The sequence below is a fragment of the Vanrija albida genome (assembly GCF_041260175.1).
Source record: "Vanrija albida strain AlHP1 chromosome Unknown contig_6, whole genome shotgun sequence".
Taxonomy (NCBI): Eukaryota; Fungi; Basidiomycota; class Tremellomycetes; order Trichosporonales; family Trichosporonaceae; genus Vanrija; species Vanrija albida.
Genome location: NW_027191425.1, coordinates 1,907,196 through 1,925,366, shown reverse-complemented (window position 1 = coordinate 1,925,366; position 18,171 = coordinate 1,907,196). Strand labels below are relative to the sequence as shown.

The 18,171-nt window shown below is 64.1% G+C and overlaps 10 protein-coding genes across 10 annotated transcripts; 6 read left to right on the top strand and 4 right to left on the bottom strand.

Annotated features, from left to right (window-relative positions):
- Positions 1-448: 448 nt before the first annotated feature.
- Positions 449-1,327, top strand: Q8F55_008132 (uncharacterized protein; the record flags this gene model as incomplete). The annotated part of the gene is made up of 1 exon (XM_069356536.1): positions 449-1,327. One exon carries the CDS (start codon positions 449-451, stop codon positions 1,325-1,327), a length of 879 nt encoding a protein of 292 aa, XP_069206377.1.
- Positions 1,328-1,534: 207 nt separating this feature from the next.
- On the bottom strand, positions 1,535-2,343 carry Q8F55_008131 (uncharacterized protein; the record flags this gene model as incomplete). Its single annotated transcript, XM_069356535.1, has 4 exons — positions 1,535-1,553; positions 1,599-1,643; positions 1,686-1,990; positions 2,080-2,343. The coding sequence occupies 4 exons, from the start codon at positions 2,341-2,343 to the stop codon at positions 1,535-1,537; spliced, it is 633 nt and encodes a 210-aa protein (XP_069206376.1).
- A 312-nt stretch (positions 2,344-2,655) lies between these two features.
- Positions 2,656-3,426, top strand: GOS1 (protein transport protein gos1; the record flags this gene model as incomplete). Its single annotated transcript, XM_069356534.1, has 3 exons — positions 2,656-2,850; positions 2,889-3,085; positions 3,120-3,426. 3 exons carry the CDS (start codon positions 2,656-2,658, stop codon positions 3,424-3,426), a joined length of 699 nt encoding a protein of 232 aa, XP_069206375.1.
- A 94-nt stretch (positions 3,427-3,520) lies between these two features.
- MAP2 (Methionine aminopeptidase 2) lies at positions 3,521-4,987 on the bottom strand (the record flags this gene model as incomplete). The annotated part of the gene is made up of 4 exons (XM_069356533.1): positions 3,521-4,029; positions 4,070-4,611; positions 4,657-4,771; positions 4,825-4,987. The coding sequence occupies 4 exons, from the start codon at positions 4,985-4,987 to the stop codon at positions 3,521-3,523; spliced, it is 1,329 nt and encodes a 442-aa protein (XP_069206374.1).
- Positions 4,988-5,439: 452 nt separating this feature from the next.
- Positions 5,440-5,808, top strand: Q8F55_008128 (uncharacterized protein; the record flags this gene model as incomplete). Its single annotated transcript, XM_069356532.1, has 1 exon — positions 5,440-5,808. One exon carries the CDS (start codon positions 5,440-5,442, stop codon positions 5,806-5,808), a length of 369 nt encoding a protein of 122 aa, XP_069206373.1.
- Positions 5,809-6,624: 816 nt separating this feature from the next.
- On the top strand, positions 6,625-8,178 carry Q8F55_008127 (uncharacterized protein; the record flags this gene model as incomplete). The annotated part of the gene is made up of 7 exons (XM_069356531.1): positions 6,625-6,718; positions 6,769-6,841; positions 6,880-6,943; positions 6,991-7,118; positions 7,163-7,206; positions 7,254-8,081; positions 8,129-8,178. The coding sequence occupies 7 exons, from the start codon at positions 6,625-6,627 to the stop codon at positions 8,176-8,178; spliced, it is 1,281 nt and encodes a 426-aa protein (XP_069206372.1).
- Positions 8,179-8,427: 249 nt separating this feature from the next.
- PET8 (S-adenosylmethionine transporter) lies at positions 8,428-9,482 on the top strand (the record flags this gene model as incomplete). Its single annotated transcript, XM_069356530.1, has 4 exons — positions 8,428-8,478; positions 8,565-8,721; positions 8,762-8,877; positions 8,913-9,482. 4 exons carry the CDS (start codon positions 8,428-8,430, stop codon positions 9,480-9,482), a joined length of 894 nt encoding a protein of 297 aa, XP_069206371.1.
- A 214-nt stretch (positions 9,483-9,696) lies between these two features.
- Q8F55_008125 (uncharacterized protein) lies at positions 9,697-10,578 on the bottom strand (the record flags this gene model as incomplete). Its single annotated transcript, XM_069356529.1, has 3 exons — positions 9,697-9,870; positions 9,910-9,997; positions 10,037-10,578. 3 exons carry the CDS (start codon positions 10,576-10,578, stop codon positions 9,697-9,699), a joined length of 804 nt encoding a protein of 267 aa, XP_069206370.1.
- A 496-nt stretch (positions 10,579-11,074) lies between these two features.
- Q8F55_008124 (uncharacterized protein) lies at positions 11,075-11,912 on the top strand (the record flags this gene model as incomplete). The annotated part of the gene is made up of 2 exons (XM_069356528.1): positions 11,075-11,291; positions 11,326-11,912. The coding sequence occupies 2 exons, from the start codon at positions 11,075-11,077 to the stop codon at positions 11,910-11,912; spliced, it is 804 nt and encodes a 267-aa protein (XP_069206369.1).
- A 144-nt stretch (positions 11,913-12,056) lies between these two features.
- On the bottom strand, positions 12,057-17,620 carry UBR1 (E3 ubiquitin-protein ligase ubr1; the record flags this gene model as incomplete). Its single annotated transcript, XM_069356527.1, has 2 exons — positions 12,057-17,136; positions 17,172-17,620. 2 exons carry the CDS (start codon positions 17,618-17,620, stop codon positions 12,057-12,059), a joined length of 5,529 nt encoding a protein of 1,842 aa, XP_069206368.1.
- Positions 17,621-18,171: the final 551 nt, after the last annotated feature.

Sequence of the window (18,171 nt, the reverse complement as noted above, 5' to 3'; positions counted from 1 at the left end):
GCGCTGAATCATCGCCGAGCCAGACGCTCACCGTAGATAAAACGGCGAGCTCGGTGACATGCTCGGTGAGAGCTTGGCGCCCGCTTGGCGGGGATAGCCGACAAACCTCGCGGGCGGGGACTGGCCAGTGGGAGGGCGATCTCGTGGCGCCAGGCACCACCTGCCTCGATATCCGCGTCGACTGACGTCTTGTTGTGAGGTGTCGTGCGTGGGCAGCTCGCGATCGAGCGCTCGCATTGCGGCGGGCTGACGCGGGGCTTATCAAGCCCGCGGCATGGGGGTGTGCATCGCCGAGGGCGAGAAAGGTATAAAGAGGGCCGGGGGGGAGCGTCAAGTCGACAAGCAACCAGCTCTCTTCTCATCTCATAGCTCCCCCGCTCCACAGCCCCAACGCTCCACCCCAATCCAACTCAACTCAACCCAACCCACCCACCCCCACCCCACCACAATGTCCTCCCCCCGCACAGTCGCAGTCTACGGCGCCACCGGTAACATCGGCGCGCCGCTCATCAAGGCCCTCTACCCGCGCCACGAGGCAGGCGAGATCAAGCTCATCGTCATCCACCGCGCCGGCTCAAAGCTCGACAACGTCCCCGCCGACGTCGAGCGCCGCGTGCTCGACTACGCGAGCGGCACCGAGGCGCAGGTGCACGAGGCGCTCAGGGGTGTCAACATCCTCCTCGCGGCGACGTACAACACCACCCGGGAGCAGGACCAGGCGTTCGCCAACCACCTCTCTACCCTCCCCAACCGCGACACCTTCCGCTTCTTCTTCTCAGACTACAGCGTGCGCTGGACGCCGGAGGAGGAGGCGACCATCACCGAGTCCAAGTTCTTCATCCGCAACGCCGCGCGCAAGCTCGGCGTCAAGGTCACGGGCATCCAGAACGGCCTGTTCGAGGACTTCTTCTTCTTCCCCGGCTTTGTCGGCGCCGACGCAAAGGCCAACACGCTCACGACGTACCCCGGCGCGTTTGACAAGTCGTTCCCCATCACGTCGACGCCGTGGCTCGCCGAGGCTGTCGCGCAGATCGTGAGCGAGACGCCCCTCGACCAGATCCAGGACCAGTACACTGTCGTCGAGACGTGGTTCTCGGGCCCGCAGCTCGTCGAGGCGTTTACAAAGGTCCACGGCGAGAAGCCCAAGGTCGCAGAGTACACCGAGGAGGAGCACGCCGCGCGCCTCGCCGGCGGCGGACTGCCCGCCCTCGGCGCGCTCCTCGCCCAGAAGTGGAGCGGCGAGTTCCCCCCCGGCAACGAGTTCACGCCCCGCGGCCTGACCAAGCGCACCATCGACCAGGCCGTCGCGACCGCCGCCAAGGCGTAATTGTAGCTAGCTAGTGTGTGATATGAACTAGTTATTGTGTGCGAGTGCGAGAGCGTCAGTGCGAACGCCGGCTGATGACAGTGAGGTTGCGATCGATAGAGTAGTCGCGGCGTAAGTAACGACACGAAGGCGCAAGCGAAAATCAGTCCAAGACCCGCCCATACCCGCCTACACCCCGCACTCCGATCATATGCATTGACATGGCTCTTAGACCTTGAAGCGTCGGCTGTGGGGTTAGCAGGTGGTCTGGGCTGCATCTGTCGACACCTACCTTGATCCCCGCGAGAAGAACGTCTTGAGAATCCAGATTTGCAACCTGTCGCGTCAGCAGCGCCCCGTCTACTCACACGCTACCCACAAAGACATGGCAACGATCGCAACACACTCGAGCACGGTGAACCAGAACATGCGGCTCTTGGTCGACTGCACCGTTGAGTAGTTGCGGTGGTGCCGCGTGTGGAAGTACTTTTGCGTGCGCGTGATGCTCGAGAGCAGGCCAGAGAGCTTGTACGTGCTCTCCTCGAGCGCCGATGTGTGCTCCTTGAGGGGGGCGGCCGAGCCGCTGAGCGTGCGGCGTGGCTCCGACTCGACCATGATGTCAAAGTCGATCAGCTTGTCCGTGTTAGACGCCTCGTTGGCGAAGCAGAACGAGTACTCGCCGAGCTAAGAGCGAGCGCGTCAGCGCGAGCCGAGCGGCAATCAACGTCGAGGGCGTGGCCCAAGGCCGCCCCCACCCCCCCGCCCCAACTCACCTTCTTGCCCGTAAAGATGAAATCTCCCTGGCGCTCCTTCTCGCCCTCGATGATGACCTTGTCCTCGGGATCCATGACGACAAAGTCGATCTCAAACTGGCCGCCGCTCTGGACGGCAAAGTAGAAGCCAATCTTCTCGCCGACGCCGTCCACGTCTGCATAGTAGCATGCCCGGTCGTTGGCGTTGAGGAGCGTCGTGAGCGCAGTCGCCGACGCGCACGCCGCGAGGAGGAGCGACGCGCCGAATGCCGCGGCGGGGCGCATGGTGGGCGGGACTTTTGTAAGGGGGAGAGAGAGAGAAGGAAACTGCCTCGTCGTCGGCTGCCTGCGCCGGGTCGTTAGGTCGTGAGTGTTTGGAGCGAGTTGTAGTTGCGAGTTGCGAGATGGACACGGCAATGGGTCGTGTCTGTCTCGCTCGGCGATCGTCAACCTCCACGGTGACACGCGACCTGTAGTGCCGATGGACACTATTCGGCCCACCCACATACCACATCGCCGCCCACGCCGTCATCGCCATCAACGACGACGAGCTGCGCTTCAACATTGTCCACTCCCACCCCCACCCCCCCACGCACAATGTCAACAGCATGGGACAATGCGCGGCGCCACGCGCGCGCGCTCGAATCCGCGCTCGACACAAAACTGTCGACCTACTCGCGCCTCGCGACAGACATCGCCACGGGTGGCGGGTCGCACTCGCCGCGCGACGACGACGAGGGGCAGGGCGGGTACCGGCTCGTCGAGGAGGAGATTGACGAGCTGCTGCAGAAGGTGCGTGTGTCTGCTCGCTTGCTACAGCTGACAGCCAGCTCGAGGCCGCCATCACCGACCTGACGGGCCTGATCAACTCGCCGAGCCAGCCGCCCTCGGCGTCGATGCAGCACGCGGCCCAGCGCCACCGCGAGAACCTCGACGACTACCGCCGCGACTTTGTGCGCGTGCGCACGAATATCGAGAGCGCCGTCGCCCGCTCCAACCTCCTCGGATCGGTCAGGCAGGACATCAAGTGGGTATAGACGACGGGGCGGGGCTGACGCCAGTGCGTACAAGGCTGCCCAGAGCAGCCAGACAGACGCGCTCCTCGCCGACCGGGGGCGGATAGACTCGAGCCACCGCATGATGGACGACACGCTCAACCAGGCCTATGCGACGCGCGAGGACTTTGCCCAGCAGCGCGGAATGCTCGCCGGCATCGACAGCCGCATGGGCTCGGTCGTCGCCCAGATCCCAGGCATCAACAGCCTCATCTCCATGATCCGCACGCGTAGGCGGCGCGACACGTTCATCCTCGGCGGCGTCACGGCGTTCTGCGTCCTGCTCCTCCTCGGCTACCTCTTTGGATTCTAGCGGCGGCGTGGCCCACGCCGCCGCCCTGTATGTTGTGAGATGTGACCCCTGCATGTTGATTACTGTGCATAATGATACAACGATGATGCCGCTACTAGTAGTCGTCGCCGCGCGAGACAATCTCCTTGCATGTTGGGCGCAGGAGGATGGTGTGCTCAAACTGGGCAGTCATGGCTCCCGGCTCGGGGTCGACGAGCGGCGGGTAGTCGCTCACGACGCCCTGGCGCACCAGCTCGTTGAGACCCAGCAGGTAGTTCTTCTCGCCAACGTGCTCGAGATACCTCCGGCACCACGGGAGCGTGCCAAAGTTCTTGTTGATGCTCTTGAGCAGGTTCTTGGCCGACTGGTGGCGCAGAGTGTAGTGCTCGGGCTGGATAGGAGCAAGGGCGTAGTGCGAGCAGACACCCTCCTCGTCGACCTTGCCCTTGCCGGTCGAGCCGAACGTCTCAATGGCAAAGTACTCGCCCTCCTCCATGCGCGTCGTGTCCATGTGCGCACCGTGCTGCTTGACAATGGGCACAGACTTGCCCGGCTTGCCGGGCGTACCGCCGTGGATGACGTACGGGACGATTGAGTGGCCGTTGAGGTTGCGGATGGACTTGACTGCGGGGGTTAGTGGGTTCGTAGGAGGCCAGCTACCCACCCTGGTGGACCTTGCCGTTGACCTCGACCTCGTGGCTCTCCATGACCTCCTGGACCGCCTCGCCGACGTCGCACAGGCGCACATCGATACCGGCGGCAGCGACACCAGCCTCGGTGGCCTCCTGCACGCCCTTGATGAGGCCGTCCCACGTAGGCTCCCAGTTGAGGGTGAAGGCAGAGTCGACGATGCGGCCCTTGACGTGCACGCCAAAGTCGACCTTGAGCACGTCGCTCTGCTGCAGCACCTTGTTGTCTCCCGGGTTGGGCGTGTAGTGCGCGGCGACCTCGTTGACGCTCAGGCCCGTAGGGAAACCAATACCGCTCTCAAAGCCGTTCTCCTCGACGAGCGCACGCGTGCCGTCCTCGATCATGTTGGCAATGTCGATGAGCTTCATTCCCGGCTTGATGTTCTTGCGCGCGTACTGGCGCACCTGGCGATGCACCTCGGCCGCACGGCGGATGTTCTGGTAGTTGGTCGACGGGTCGCCCTGCGCCAGACGCTCGCGCTCGCGCGCCTCCTCGGACGTGATGCGCTTGGTCGTGCTGCGGCGTGAGTTGATGGCCTCTGTACGGTACAGTCCAACTCACTCATTCTTGTACTCGACCTCCTGGCCCACGGGGTAGACACCGCTGCGGAAGATCTTGCTCAGGCCGACACGCGGCGGCTCGGACTGGACAGCAGCGGGGGCCTTTTTCTTTTTGGCTGTTGCAACAGTCAGTCACGGTTGCAGCAGACGCAGAAAGCCAAAGGCTCACGCTTTTTCTTCTTCTTCTTCTTCTTTGCATCTCCAGCCGCACCATCGCCTCCGGCCTCATCATCCTCCTCGTCCTCTACGTCATCGCCCTCGACCTCGACGTTGTCGGGCACCTTGTCCTCGAGGCTCAGGTCCTCGACCTTTGGCACAGCGACCGGCGCCATTGCGGACATGTCTGTGGGGTGTGAGCGGGTGCTACACGGGTATGAGGTTGTCGGTGTCCTCTCAGGTCAAAGAAAAAGTTGTCTACTGCGGAGGGTCTTACGCTCCTCGAGAAGTCTAACATATCGTGATTGACGAGCATCATTGAGGGAGGGGGGAGAAGGCTGGGGACTGGGGGCTGGGGGTGTCGACTTACACTGATCTAAGGCTTGCGCGGGGTCCTACTACAACACTGAGCGGGTGTAAAGGCCTTGTCGATGCAAAGCAGTGATGAGAAGAAAGAGAAAAGGGAAGGGTGAGATGGGTCAGTGGTGGCTGCAGGAGTGACGACGGCCACCGGCGCCGGCGAAAACTTGGAGAGTCGGTGCGAGGCACCCAATGACGCCGTCATGACCAACTCGTCCACCACTCTCTACCATCTCGGACTCGACTCCATCTCCACTCGACAACAACAATGTCCGAAGCAATCTCGTTCACTTACTCGCTCGACCCGCCCGCCTCGGTCCCCGCTTCAAGCGCGACGCACAACGGCGTGCCGGTCCCCACGTCGGGCACCGAGTCCTTTCCCATCACCCCAGGGCACTCGTCGCGCTCGGCCACGCACGCATTCTACACCGACGCCTCGACGCAGCTCTTGGCCGTGCAGGCTCGCATCAACGAGGTTCTCACGGCGTGGAAGGACGCCATCGGCGACGCCGAGAAGCACAAGGAGGCCACCGGCAAGGTGGCGTACGGCCAGGGCAAGGCCCAGCGACTCATGGCCGCCAACAAGGCCGACGAGGTTGAGGATGATGAGGACGAGGACGAGGACAGCGAGGAGTAGTAACAGAAGAGGTCTGTTGGCATACATATGGGTCGAGCACGACTGACGCTCCCCAGACGACACGCCGAACGCCTTTGTACACTACCCCCCGGCGCTCCGCCCCCTCACGAGCGCCTGATACCATGCATGCCTATACCGTGGATAACCGACGCAGCCTGGCGTAGTCGTCTTCGGGTTGGCCCGCGCGACACGGTTCTTTGACCGCGTGCACGACGGCATGAGTCGGGCGATTGATAACGGGACGCGGTGTATCGGCCGCAAGACGCGTCTGAGTCGTCTTGAGCGCCGAGCGATCCAAGCCCTCTGCCTGCCAGCCCCAGCTAGCCGATCGCGTGCGCCTGGGGCGGGCCTCGCGCCGCCCTCGCGCGCGCCTCCTCTCCCCTGCAGCGCTTAGAATGCATTGATACGGTTGGGCAGCGACGAGGTTGTGCGAGATTCAGCCATATTGGTTGGGGGAGACGAGGCGCAACCCGAACACCGCGGCGCCGCCGAACACCGGAGTCGTCGGCTACAATTGAGGAAAAGTGGTTAGGCGTGGGAAAAGGCGTGCCAAAACTGCACGCCTAATGCAAGTCCGGCAGGTCGCGGCCGCGGGATGGCATGACCGGGTATCGCCGTGTGACGTTGTGTGCAGTCACTGTGTGGGTGTGGCCCGCTCGGCCTGGACAAAGTCAGTTGAGCATACGTCCCGGCGCATCGGACAGCCGACCAGGCCCCCTCCCCAGCCCCTCCTTATAACACCCCGTGCTGTCTGGGCCCCCCATCGTACTCCCCACTCACCCCCCATCTCCAACCCCCAAGCCACTCATCATCACAATGGTCCGCCTCACTGCCCTCCGCCCCGTCCTCAGCAACGCCATGGCGTCGCGCGCGTCGGTCGCCTCGACCCGCTCGATGGCCGCTGGTGCCAGTAAGTCGTCTCGAGTCACACGCTTCGGGTACTCTGCTTACGCGCCGCAGAGTTCTCCAAGTACGACTGGGAGGACCCCCTCAACCTCAACTCGCTGCTCACCGAGGAGGAGCAGGCCATCCAGTGGGTTTTGTGGCGACAGACACGCGCTGACTTTTCAGCGAGACGGCCAGGTCGTACGCCCAGGAGAACCTCCAGCCCCGTGTCAAGGAGGCCTACCGCTCGGTGCGTGGCGGCGACGAGAATGGAATGTAGCCGCTGACACTCTGCAGGAGGACTTTGACCCCGCCGTCATGCGCGAGATGGGTGAGCTCGGCCTCCTCGGCCCCACGATCCAGGGCTACGGCTGTGCCGGTGTCTCGTCGGTCTCGTACGGTCTGATTGCCCGTGAGGTTGAGCGGTGAGTAGAGCTGTCCGTAGCAAAGAGCACAGCTGACTCGCCAGTGTCGACTCGGGCTACCGCTCGGCCATGAGCGTGCAGTCGTCATGTAAGTTTGGCCTACACACGTCTCACGCCCCCCGCTCACACGCGCAGTGGTCATGCACCCCATCAACGAGTTCGGTACCGACGCCCAGAAGGAGAAGTACCTCCCCCGCCTTGCCAAGGGAGAGCTCATCGGCTGCTTCGGCCTCACCGAGCCCAACCACGGCTCTGACCCCTCGTCGATGGAGACGACTGCCACCAAGACGCCTACCGGCTGGACGCTCAACGGTGCCAAGACTTGGATCTCGAACGCCCCCGTCGCCGACGTGTTCATCATCTGGGCTCGTGTCATTGAGAACGGCCAGAAGGGCAAGATCCGCGGCTTCCTCCTCGACAGGCAACCCGGCATTGAGACGCCCAAGATTGACGGCAAGATTGCCCTCCGTGCGTCTATCACTGGCTCCGTCTTCCTCGACAACGTCCAGGTCGGCGAGGACGCCCTCCTCCCCAAGTCGGGCGGCCTTGGCTCGCCCTTCTCGTGTCTCAACTCGGCCCGTTACGGCATCTCGTGGGGTGTTATCGGTGCTCTCGAGGACTCGATTGCCCGCGCAAGGGACTACGCTCTCGAGAGGAAGCAGTTTGACCGCCCTCTTGCCTCGTTCCAGCTCGTGCAGAAGAAGCTCGTCGACGCGTCGACTGCTGCCACCCTTGGCCTCCTCGGCTCTTTGCAGCTCGGCCGCCTCAAGGACCAGCCCGGCCAGTGGTGCCCCGACCAGGTCTCGATGATGAAGCGTAACAACTGTGGCAACGCGCTCCAGCACTCGCGCATTCTGCTCGACATCTTCGGCGGCAACGCCTGCTCGGACGAGTACCACGTCGGCCGCCACGTCGCCAACCTGCAGGTGACCAACACATACGAGGGCACGTACGACATTCACAGTGAGTGTAGCCGCGGCCGCAGTGAGAGTGACAACTAACGCCCCCAGCCCTCATCCTCGGCAAGGCCATGACTGGCATCCCTGCGTTTGCCAACTAAAAAGGAGGTAGAGACGGCGTGATACGGGTGTAGGGTTGCATAATGTGCCATGTATTTGTGAACAGAGACTGTGTCGGTTGAGGGCAAGGAGTCGAGCGGGTACCGGCCGTCGTTGATGCCACTGCCGGTTCCTGAGCACGCGCACTGATTATTTCGACCGACTCGTCCGAAAAGGCGGCCACCTCGACCCCCCACCCTGTTGTTTTCCCCCATCGCTCTTGCACAACCCACTCGACACTGTGCAGCGCAATGGCAGACTCGGGCCCAAGTAGCGGGCCGACGTTCCAGCGGGCCTTGGTGGTGCGTAGGGTGACAGTGGGCGGGCACGAGCGTGCCCGCCCTCCTCTCGGCCTCGGTCCCAACCCCCTCGCTAACCTCCCCTCCAGTCCGGCGCCGCGTCCGGCCTCGCCGTCGACCTCATGTTCTTCCCCCTCGACACGGTCAAGACGCGCATCCAGTCCTCGGCGGGCTTCTGGGCCTCGGGCGGGTTCCGCGGCGTGTACCGCGGCGTCGGGAGTGTCGGTGCGGGTTCGGCTCCAGGCGGTGGGTGGCAGCAAGAAGGAGCGCAGGCGCTGACCCGCAGCCGCGGCATTCTTCGTCACGTACGAGGCGCTCAAGCGGCGCCTGCCCGAGGCGCTGCCCGAGCTCAAGGAGAGCCCGGGGCTGAACCACATGGTGTCGGCGTCTGGCGGCGAGTTTGTGAGTGGGCCGGTCGGGACGACGTCTGACTCTAGGTCGCGTGCCTCATCCGCGTGCCGACCGAGGTGGTCAAGTCGCGCACCCAGACCGGGGCGTACGGCGGGTCTGGCAGCTCGCTCGACGCGGCGCTCAAGACGCTGCGCTACGACGGCCTGCGCGGCTTCTACCGCGGCTTCGGGATCACGATCGCGCGCGAGATTCCCTTCACGTCGATCCAGTTCCCGCTGTACGAGTACCTCAAGCGGCAGCTGAGCGCGCGGTATCTCGACGGGCGGCGGCCGAACAGCGCCGAGGCGGCGGTCTGCGGCTCGATCGCGGGCGGCACGGCCGCGGCGCTCACCACGCCGCTCGACGTGGTCAAGACGCGCGTCATGCTCGAGGCGCGCAGCACGCCCGGCGGCGGCCCGGCGCCCAGCCCCAGCATCCTCAGCTTCCCGCCCCGCCTGCTCGCCATCCTGCGCAACGAGGGGGCGGCCACCCTGTTCAGCGGCTGGGTGCCGCGCACGCTGCACATTGCGGCTGGCGGCGCCGTCTTCCTCGGCATCTACGACTTTGCCGTCAACTTTGGACGGCCGGACGCGGCGGGCGAGGCGGCTGCGGCGTGAGGGTAAGACGGCGGCGGCGGCACCGGCAGCAGAAGAACAAGGCATGGGTACAGCATCATACAATCATCTTGCATGGACGCTTGCATGGGGTGGTGGGTGGGGGCCACAGGCTGGACAGGACACAAGACATGACATTCGTTGGGCTATTACTTCAGACTACAGGCTACTCGACGACTCGGCGACTCTTTTATTCTACACAAGACGGACACACACCCTACTGCACAAGCACAGTGTCGATCCCGACGCAGGTACGCAGCGCGAGGCGTACGTTGGCGGGCACGGCGCCGCCCGCGCCCTTGATGTCGGGTGCCGCGCCGGTGTAGTACTGGATCCACGACGACGCGTGGGACGGTTTGAGCTCGTCGATGGAGCGGACAGACGTGAGGGGCTGGCGGGGGGTCAGCGAGCGTTTGCAACAATCACTCACAGGCAGCTCTGGCGGGATGGTCTCGCCACGCGTGTTCTTGACCGCGACGAGCGTGCGGCCGAGGTAGTGGTTTGTGCGGTTCGTGTTCCTGCGGCGGTCAGCCGGCGCTGCACCCCACCCCACTCACATTGCGTTCTGCCGCTCGACGCTCGCGCCGAGCTGGTGCTCGAGCTGGCGGTATCGCTTGAGGAGGTCGTCGTGCCAGCCGTGCTGCTGCTGGATGGTGGCGTTGAGGCGGTTCTCGAGGCTGTGGAGCTCGTCGGCGTCGGCCCCGACCTGGACGTCGCGGCGGCCGGGCGCGCGCACGCCGGGCTCCTCCTTGACCGTGCCGACGTTGGGCGCGCGCGAGCGCGAGCGGTAGCGTACCGGCGACGAGCTGGGGCTCACGCTGGGGTCGCGCTGCCCGAGGATCTGGGAGCGCCATACGCGCGCCGTGCGGCGCGGGCTCGGATCGGCGCGGCGCAGCGTCCCGTCGCCGACGACGGCGTGCTGCGCGACCGCGTGCGCAAAGTTCAACGCGGCCTCCTTCTGCTCGTCGGTCGCGTTGGCCGGGATGCCGCCGTGCTGCCGGTGCAGCTGTAGGATGGCGGGGTGCTCGTGGATCGCGGGGTGCTGCAGCAGCTCGTCGGGGATGGGGATGGGCGCGGCGGGGGCGGCGGCGGTGGCCATGGTGGCGGCGGTGGGGCAGTGGAGAGTGCAGAGTCAAGTCGAGGTGGGTTCCAGTGAACGTGAGAGAGACGAGGAGACGGCCGCGCCGATCACCTGGTGCACCTGGACCGGCGGACCACGCAGCCGAAGGTCGTAACCGGCGTACCCGAGGCACCGTGGCGGAATGGGCAGAGTGTGGCGGGGCGGGGCGGCAGGCGGCACCGAATGCGGCGGTCGGCGGCGCCGATGTGGCTCGCTGCAAGCGGCACAGAGTGCGAGTGCGGCCACAGCCAGCAGCGTGGCGTGCAAGCCGCTTGCAGCGGGCACCAGCGCCGACGCAAGCGTAATGGCCACCACCGCACGCGGCGTTGCCACCCACGCCGCAACCCACGCCGAATGCGACGGCGGTGGCGATGGCAAGACCCATGACCGTTCTCGACAGCATAAATAGACAGCTCTGCATCGTCTCCACTCACCAACTAACCCCCATCATCAGCACCAGCACCCACCCCCCGCCATGCCAGACATCCTCCACATTCCCGCCAAGTACGCGACCCTCTCAACGTTCGACCAACTGCGCGCGACGTACGACGCCGCGCGCGGCGGCATCCCGGCCCCGATCAACGCCCCGACGCTCGGCCAGCTGTGCTACCTCGCGCTCTGTGCCTCGAGCCGCTGGCCCGACGCCGAGGTCGCCACGTTCTTGTTCGACGTCGCGCGGGCTTACGACAGGGGTGGGTAGGGTCGGGGGGGAGACGCTGACGGCAGGTGCGGTTGACGCGCGGGCGGCGCAGGTCGGGGCTGGCGGTTCGGGTGCCAGTGCCGCCACCAACACCGACGCCAAGGCCGACACCGATGCCGACGGCGACCCCGCCACCGGCGACGACGACGACGAGTATGACGACGCCGGTACTGACGGCGAAGATGCCGCCGACACCGACGACGACGTCTCCGTTCTGTCGGCTGGCTCCTCCGCCACCTCGGCCACCGCCACCACCGCCAGCACGACCGCCCACGCGCGCGGACGCAAGCGCTCGCGCCGCGCGCGCCGCGACAACCCCGTGCTCCACATCCTCGAGAACATCCGCGACGAGCTCGCCGACCTGCGCGAGGACATGGCTGTGCGGGCCGAGGCGGCTGCCGACACCGCCGCCAACCCCCACCATGCTGCTGACCCCGCAACACACGGCTACACGCCCCCCTGGTCTGTCCGTGTCGTGCACGCCGCGCAGGGGTGCGACTGCGCCCGCTGCTATGTTTCCCCAGCGCGCCGCCCCCTCCCCCCGCCCCACGTCGGCGGGCCTGGGAACGGCGTGCCGGCCTACTGGGCGTTCGGGCCGGGTGGTGGTTGGTGATGTAGCAATAGTACCCTATGAGTAATCAGTGCTCCTTCGGCTCGCTACGCTCGCCCCCTCGCCCCCTCGCCCGCTCAATGCAACATGAATCGATAACAAACTATAGTGGTGTAGTGTTGCGCCGCTACTATACTTGCGCCCGCCCTAGAGACAGGACCACCCTCCTCCATCACTCGTCAACTCCAGCCGCCGCGCGCACATCGTCGGCACGCCGTGCTGAAGCCACATGTTTCGCCGCAGCTCCTCCATCCGCCCGAGGTGCATGAACTGCCGGTGTCCTCGCCGCAGCGACGTCTCGAGCTCTCCAAACTGGTCCAGGTAGGGCATCGGGCCAAAGCTACCGCTGCCCGCGAACAGGTAGACCAGGACCCAGCGCTTAATGTCGGCGAACATGCCCACGACACCACCGCACTCGCGCATGTGCAGGTTGCACTCGCCCTGCTCGCCTTCAGAGCAGCAGTCGCCAGCCAGGCAGACAAGCTTGCCGCAGAAGAGGCAAATGGCCGGGAAGCTGGGGCGCACACCACATTGGTCGCACCGGCGCCCCGCAAACTTGATCGCGGCGACTTCGTATGCCTCGGGCAGGCGTGCGAGCTCGTACGTGCCGGGGTACTCCAAAGGTGGGAGGATGCGGCCCTGCATCGCCCACTGCGTCAGCCAGCGCGCGACGATCGGGGTTTCCGTCGAGTGGGGGTTGGCGAGGGTTTCGCGCGGGCGAGGGATCCCCAAGACAGACAGCAACCGGTTATACTCTGAGCCCGTGGTGACGAGGTAGTCGGGGTTGGTGACCGGGTACGCGTCGTTGACGGCATAGTAGAGGATCGCCGCGCGCCGGAGGAACGGCAGGGTGAACGAGTAGAGCACCTTGGCGAGCATCTCGTCTGTGACAAGGGAAAGGACGCTTTCAATGTCGATGAATGGCCCGGCGTTGCGCAGGACCGAGATCATCAGCGGCCGGAAGTTGGCAAAGACGGAGAGGGCGTCGGTGAGGCTTGCGTCGGTGGGGGGGACAGTGCGGCGCGAGGGGACGCCGCGAGGCGCCAGGGATCTCCGGATGTAAACCGACAAGCCCAGCATTGTGCGTGTGAGCTCCGCGTAGTAGGACATGACGATAACCGCGTGGAGGAGGTCTGGCGCAATGGCCGCGGCCTCGACGACCATGCCGAGAGGGAGGCGGAATAGGAGAGGGGAGGGGAGGGTCGCCGAGCGGTACCAGTCAGGCAAGAAGCGCGCAAACAGGCCGACGCGTAACGGGGTGCGGTCCATCTTTGTGCCAAAGAACAAGTCTAGCTCGAGTTGGAGGGTTCCAATCAAGTGCTTGATGAGCTTGAGGCCGGTCTCGGGGACTTGCTCGGCGACAGTCGTGCCAGGTGTGGCGTTGCCACGGTGGGTGATTTCGGCCACCGACACGGTGTACCCTACCATGTCATCGGCAAGATACATGTGAGTTTTCTTGCCGCGGATTCTCTGGCTCTGTTCAGACAGCGGCCGCGTGAGCGACCGAATGCGGTCAACCATGCGGTGGACACTCTTGTGGCCCTTGCGGTACTGCGAGTCGAGCGCAGGGCGGGTAAAGTCGCAGTCTGTGAACCATGGCACGAGCTCGCCGGTTTCCACGTGGTAGTCCCAGATCTTTGCGCTGTCGCTGACCCGGAGGAGGCCTTCCTCGGATACTGAGCGAATGCGTTCGCTCAGGGTCGGGGGGAGGCCGGGGGCGACCTTGGACTTGGGCATGGGCCGGAGCACTGCAGCCGTCGGGTCCAGAGGGATGAGGACGTTGCCAATGCTCTTGCACAGCGGGCACATGTACTCGTGGCGCATCGCGTTTTCGGGCTGGTGTCGCTGGACCTGAGCTATCTGCCTTGTTCGTGTCAACTCATTGTAGTTGAAGATACACTTGTCGTGCATGAGGTGGTTGCACGCAGAGACGTAGACGCCGAAGCGGAGGTTGTTGGAAGGATAGGCGTCGGTGTTGAGAGGTTCGCCGGTTGTGCCCATCCCGTAGCGCAGGTACCTCGTGTCGCGGTCAAGATCGGAGGGAGCCAAGAGGACTTCCTCAAACCAGTCGCGGTCGGTGACAGCGTCCCGGACGATGCGGCTGGGCTGAAGGAAGGCAAGCATGCCGCCGGTGTGTCCAGGGTGGACGGATTCCTGGCATACGATGCACGAACCGTAGGATACCGGGGCGTCTGTCTCGGCGTCGTCTTCGTCGTCGACTTCTTCGAGGAGGGACGAGGCGAAGTTGGCCTGTTGGGCGGCAAACTTGGCTTTCAAAGCCGCCTGGCGGGCCTGTGCTTGCGATTTGAGGCCTGGCTTCTTATCTTCTTCGATGGCTGCGAGACGGGCATCACGCTGGCCTCGGTACTCGGCGGTGTAGTGCTCTGGCAGGTGAGCCACAATCTTGTCCAAAATGTAGTCGACCTTGGGGCGAACTGGCTCGAACAGCGAGTTGGTCTGCATGAACCACAGGTTTTGGAACATGCTCATGGATCCACTGCTGTCGATGATGTCGACAGAGCGTTGAGCGAATCCGTCCGCGTCGGCATCAAGCGCCATCATGGCGAGGTGGAGCGCGAGGTTGAGCAGGGCATCCATGGACGGCATGGTGTGGCCGGATGGCGCACCGCTGGCGGTGTGTAGGCCCGGCCAGTCGGCGGGCTGTGTGATAAGCTGACAGTGGGCGAGGGTCCAGTGAACCAGGGCTGAGATGATGGGCGAGGCGAGGAAGTCGGCCAGGTTGGAGAACGGCATGGGACAAGGAGGGACGACGATGGGCAGGGGCTTGATCACCGGAGAGGCGTCAGGGTTGTCCTTCTTGGCCCGCGTGATGAGCATCTCGGCGGCATCGCGCTGCTCGTTTCGGCTGTATTGCCGCCAGTACGGGTCAACCTCGCTGTAGAGGGACGGCTTGAGGGCGTACAAGCCCGTGGCCGTGTCCGTTGGTGGTCGGAAGTCGGCAATGCTCTCGAGTATAGGCACGAGGCTCCCACGTTCGTGAGAGCGTTCTGGCAGCTTGCGAACAATGTCAGAGTAGGACAATGGGCCGAGGGCCAAGATGTGGATGATGTGGCGCCGGGAAACGACCTCTGGCTTCCAGCCGTTGACGACAGCCGTATCGGAGACGAGGTAGATGATGAGGAGGAGGAGCTCCTCGTACAGCGCGACGCTGTCGCGCGGGTCCATGTCATTGTCCCAGACCTCTGGCGACATGACGCCCTGGCGGAAGAAGTTGGCCAGGCCAAAGCGGTCGATGAGCGCTGTGATGAACATTTGCTGGTCCAGTGCGCAGAGACCAAACTGTAGGAGGAAGAACTCCTGGTCGATGGTGAACTCGCGCAGGGCGAGGTCACGGTAGTGGTGGTACTGGTGTCGCATGGCCGCACCGTTTTTCGCCCACATACCCAGGCGGATCTGCGCAAGCACAACGTGCTTCTGCATGGGCCACTCGATGAGGAGGAGCGGTGTGGTTGGGTTGTTTGTGCGCAGGATCTGGTTCGCGACAATGTCCGAGAGGGGCTGGTCTGGGAAGCGGGCGGAGAGGGATTTGAGCATCTCAGCGAAGAGGACGTGGAGGTAGTGGTGGAAGGAGAAGCCGGTGATGCGCGTGATGTCTTGGGAGAAGACGGTGTAGGAGGAGCCTGGAGACAAGACGTTGTCGACCTGGTGGAGCTCCAAGGGGGAGTAGAGATTGGGATCCAGGGTGGACGACTCGAGGTTCATGTCGTAGACGATGCGCTTTGCGACGTGCATCATGGCGAGTACGAGGTCTTGGGGGGTGGTGTCCTGGAATGACTCGCCGAATTCGCGCGCGAGTTTGGATAGGTCGGGGAGGACCGAGATGGATTTGACCCAGTCGATTTCGTACTCCACATGGCGGTCGAGTTCTCTGCGTTGGCTTTGGAGACCGACGAAATGGTTGAGGAAGGACAGGGTGCGCTGGAAGAGCTCGTGATTGGAGACGAGCTGGGCCTTGACTTGCTTGTATTTCAGGAGGGCCCGGAGGTGACTCAGCAGTGTCAAGCCCTTCTTGCCCCGAAACGCGGGCGTCTCGACGTCGAAGCGGTTGACCTGTGAGGGGCTGTCTCCTGGTCGCAGGGCATAGTAGCCGAACGCCGTTTCGAGAACCGAACGGAAAAGATTGCTCTCCGCGATCGCCTCGCCACAGGCGGCGCTTCTGCCGAGCAACATGTAGGACATGCTGAACGCTAGGCTCGAGTCGTCGCGGTCCTGGTAGAGATAGTGCTCAAACGTGTGGCCATAGTTGATGCTATAGCGGGTGGCGAACTCGCGCTTGATATCCCAGCCGAGGACAAAGATGCCAGAGTAGATTTCGCGCAGCTGCCATTTTGCTTTTCGCCACAGTCGGACGTCAAGCCGCATGAGCCAGTCGAACCTCTTGGGCACGTCGTCGGTGGCTTTCCAGCTGTAAAGGTCGGCCAGGTCCTTGGACGGCGGCGAGTCGGATTCCGGCTGCGACGAGCGAGGCTGGAAGAGTGCCATGGCGACGTAGCGGCGGACGAGATCTTCCTCGCCGCAAATTGTCACCTTGCACATCTCGCTCAGCCACTGCAACAACAGCCCAACCAGCTCCTCTTTGTACACGTCGGCGGCGTTGCGCAGGGTGACGCCGATGTCGATTTGCTGCAGCATTGACGCCGTGTGGAACGCGACCGTGTCGAGGTGCGTCACGATGAGGACCTTGCGTCCAACCTCGTCCATCTCCTTGGCGTACCGGTCGGCCGTGTCCCATGTGACCCCCAAAGCATCGCGGAATTGGCGAGTCACCTCACGCAGGACGTGTTTGTCGTCTGCCCAGGCGGTGACCGCCCATGGTCCTCGTCCTCGCCTATCTTCTGGCTCGCCAGACGGGCCAGTGTCGGCCTTCATCTCTTCTCGGGTCGATGGGAGCTTGCCGAACTCGCTGGGTAATGGTGAATGCTGGATAACTTGGATGATGAATTCGAGGACAGTGACAATGGTGTCGTACAGCGCCTGGCACAGGGCTTGTGGTACCTCGGGTTGTGGTCGTGGTGCAGCACCCTCGGGGAGTGGTGGGTGTTGAGCGCAGCCCAGGTGGCCGTTATTCTTCCATGCCGAGGAATCTCCACAATCGCAGACAGTGGCAAAGGTGTACGACAGGCCGAACAGCACCTCGTGGCCCTCATGGTTGCCGGCGTTGAAGCAGTCGACGCAGAGGATGCACGAGGTATCGTTTGCACAGGTTCTGGAGTCAGCAGTGCGTCGTGGGCGCGGACTCACTTGCAGATGTACGTGCGGTCATACCGCTGCAGCACCTTGCCACACACCGCACCTGGCTTGGGCTTGCGCGGCGGCTTGCGCCGGGTTTCCTCGGCAGCCTGTTGCACGTCGAGCAACGACCATGTGCGCTCTGGTCCAAACTGTTCTGTGCCAGGTACGAGCCACTCGTTGAGGTTATCCCATGATGGGAGCGTGAGAGAGGAAGCGCGGGAACTGGAGGCGGAGCCGGAGGGGTCCTCCGAATCGGTGCCCGCTCCGTTGGGTGGTATGCTCTCGCCGTCGCCGAGAAAGCACGCGGCCCACTCTGGACGGTTGAGAATGCACAGGTAGAGTTGGCGCGTGACGGTCGCGCGCTGCTGGGGCGAGAGCTCGGGGTTCTCGGCGTCACGGTGGCCAAAGAACAGCAAGTCGTGGAGACGGCTCTGGAGGGCCTGAGGGGAGGAGGTCATGGCAGGTGCGCGGGGGCGCCCGCCTGACGAGTGTTGGGGGGTGAGGTCGAGGTGGTTGGTGGTGGTGGTGGTGGTGTCGGTCAGCGATGGTGGGTTGAGTGAGCGGCGCGTGAGGTGTCGATGGCGCGGGATGGGCCTGGCGTGTCCTTTGGTCGTCACTGGTTGCGCCGTGTCGTCGTTGTCGGTTCCGGCGTCGTCGTCGTTATCGTCGTCTGTGACGGAGCTGTTGCCTGTCGAGAGATGGTAGTGAACTAAGTGTTGTAGGCTCGAGGCGGCGGCGGCGGCGGCGGCGGCGGCGTCGGGCCGTGGTCGTCTGTCGCACTTGCCAGTGCGTTGCAGCAGCGCAGGGCGGACAGAGCAGGCGGTTGTGTCATCGGTCACTTGGGCGGCAGCGACTAGGCTCGCGATTTGCTCCCGCTCTCCCACGTCTGTCTTCGCGTGGCAATCGCGCGAGATTGATCCCGTCGGCAGCCATGCAACTATGCAGCGCTGTTCTCCCTCGCAACAATTCGCTCCCGCGTCACTGGTTGGTAAGTGTGAGTGGCACGAGT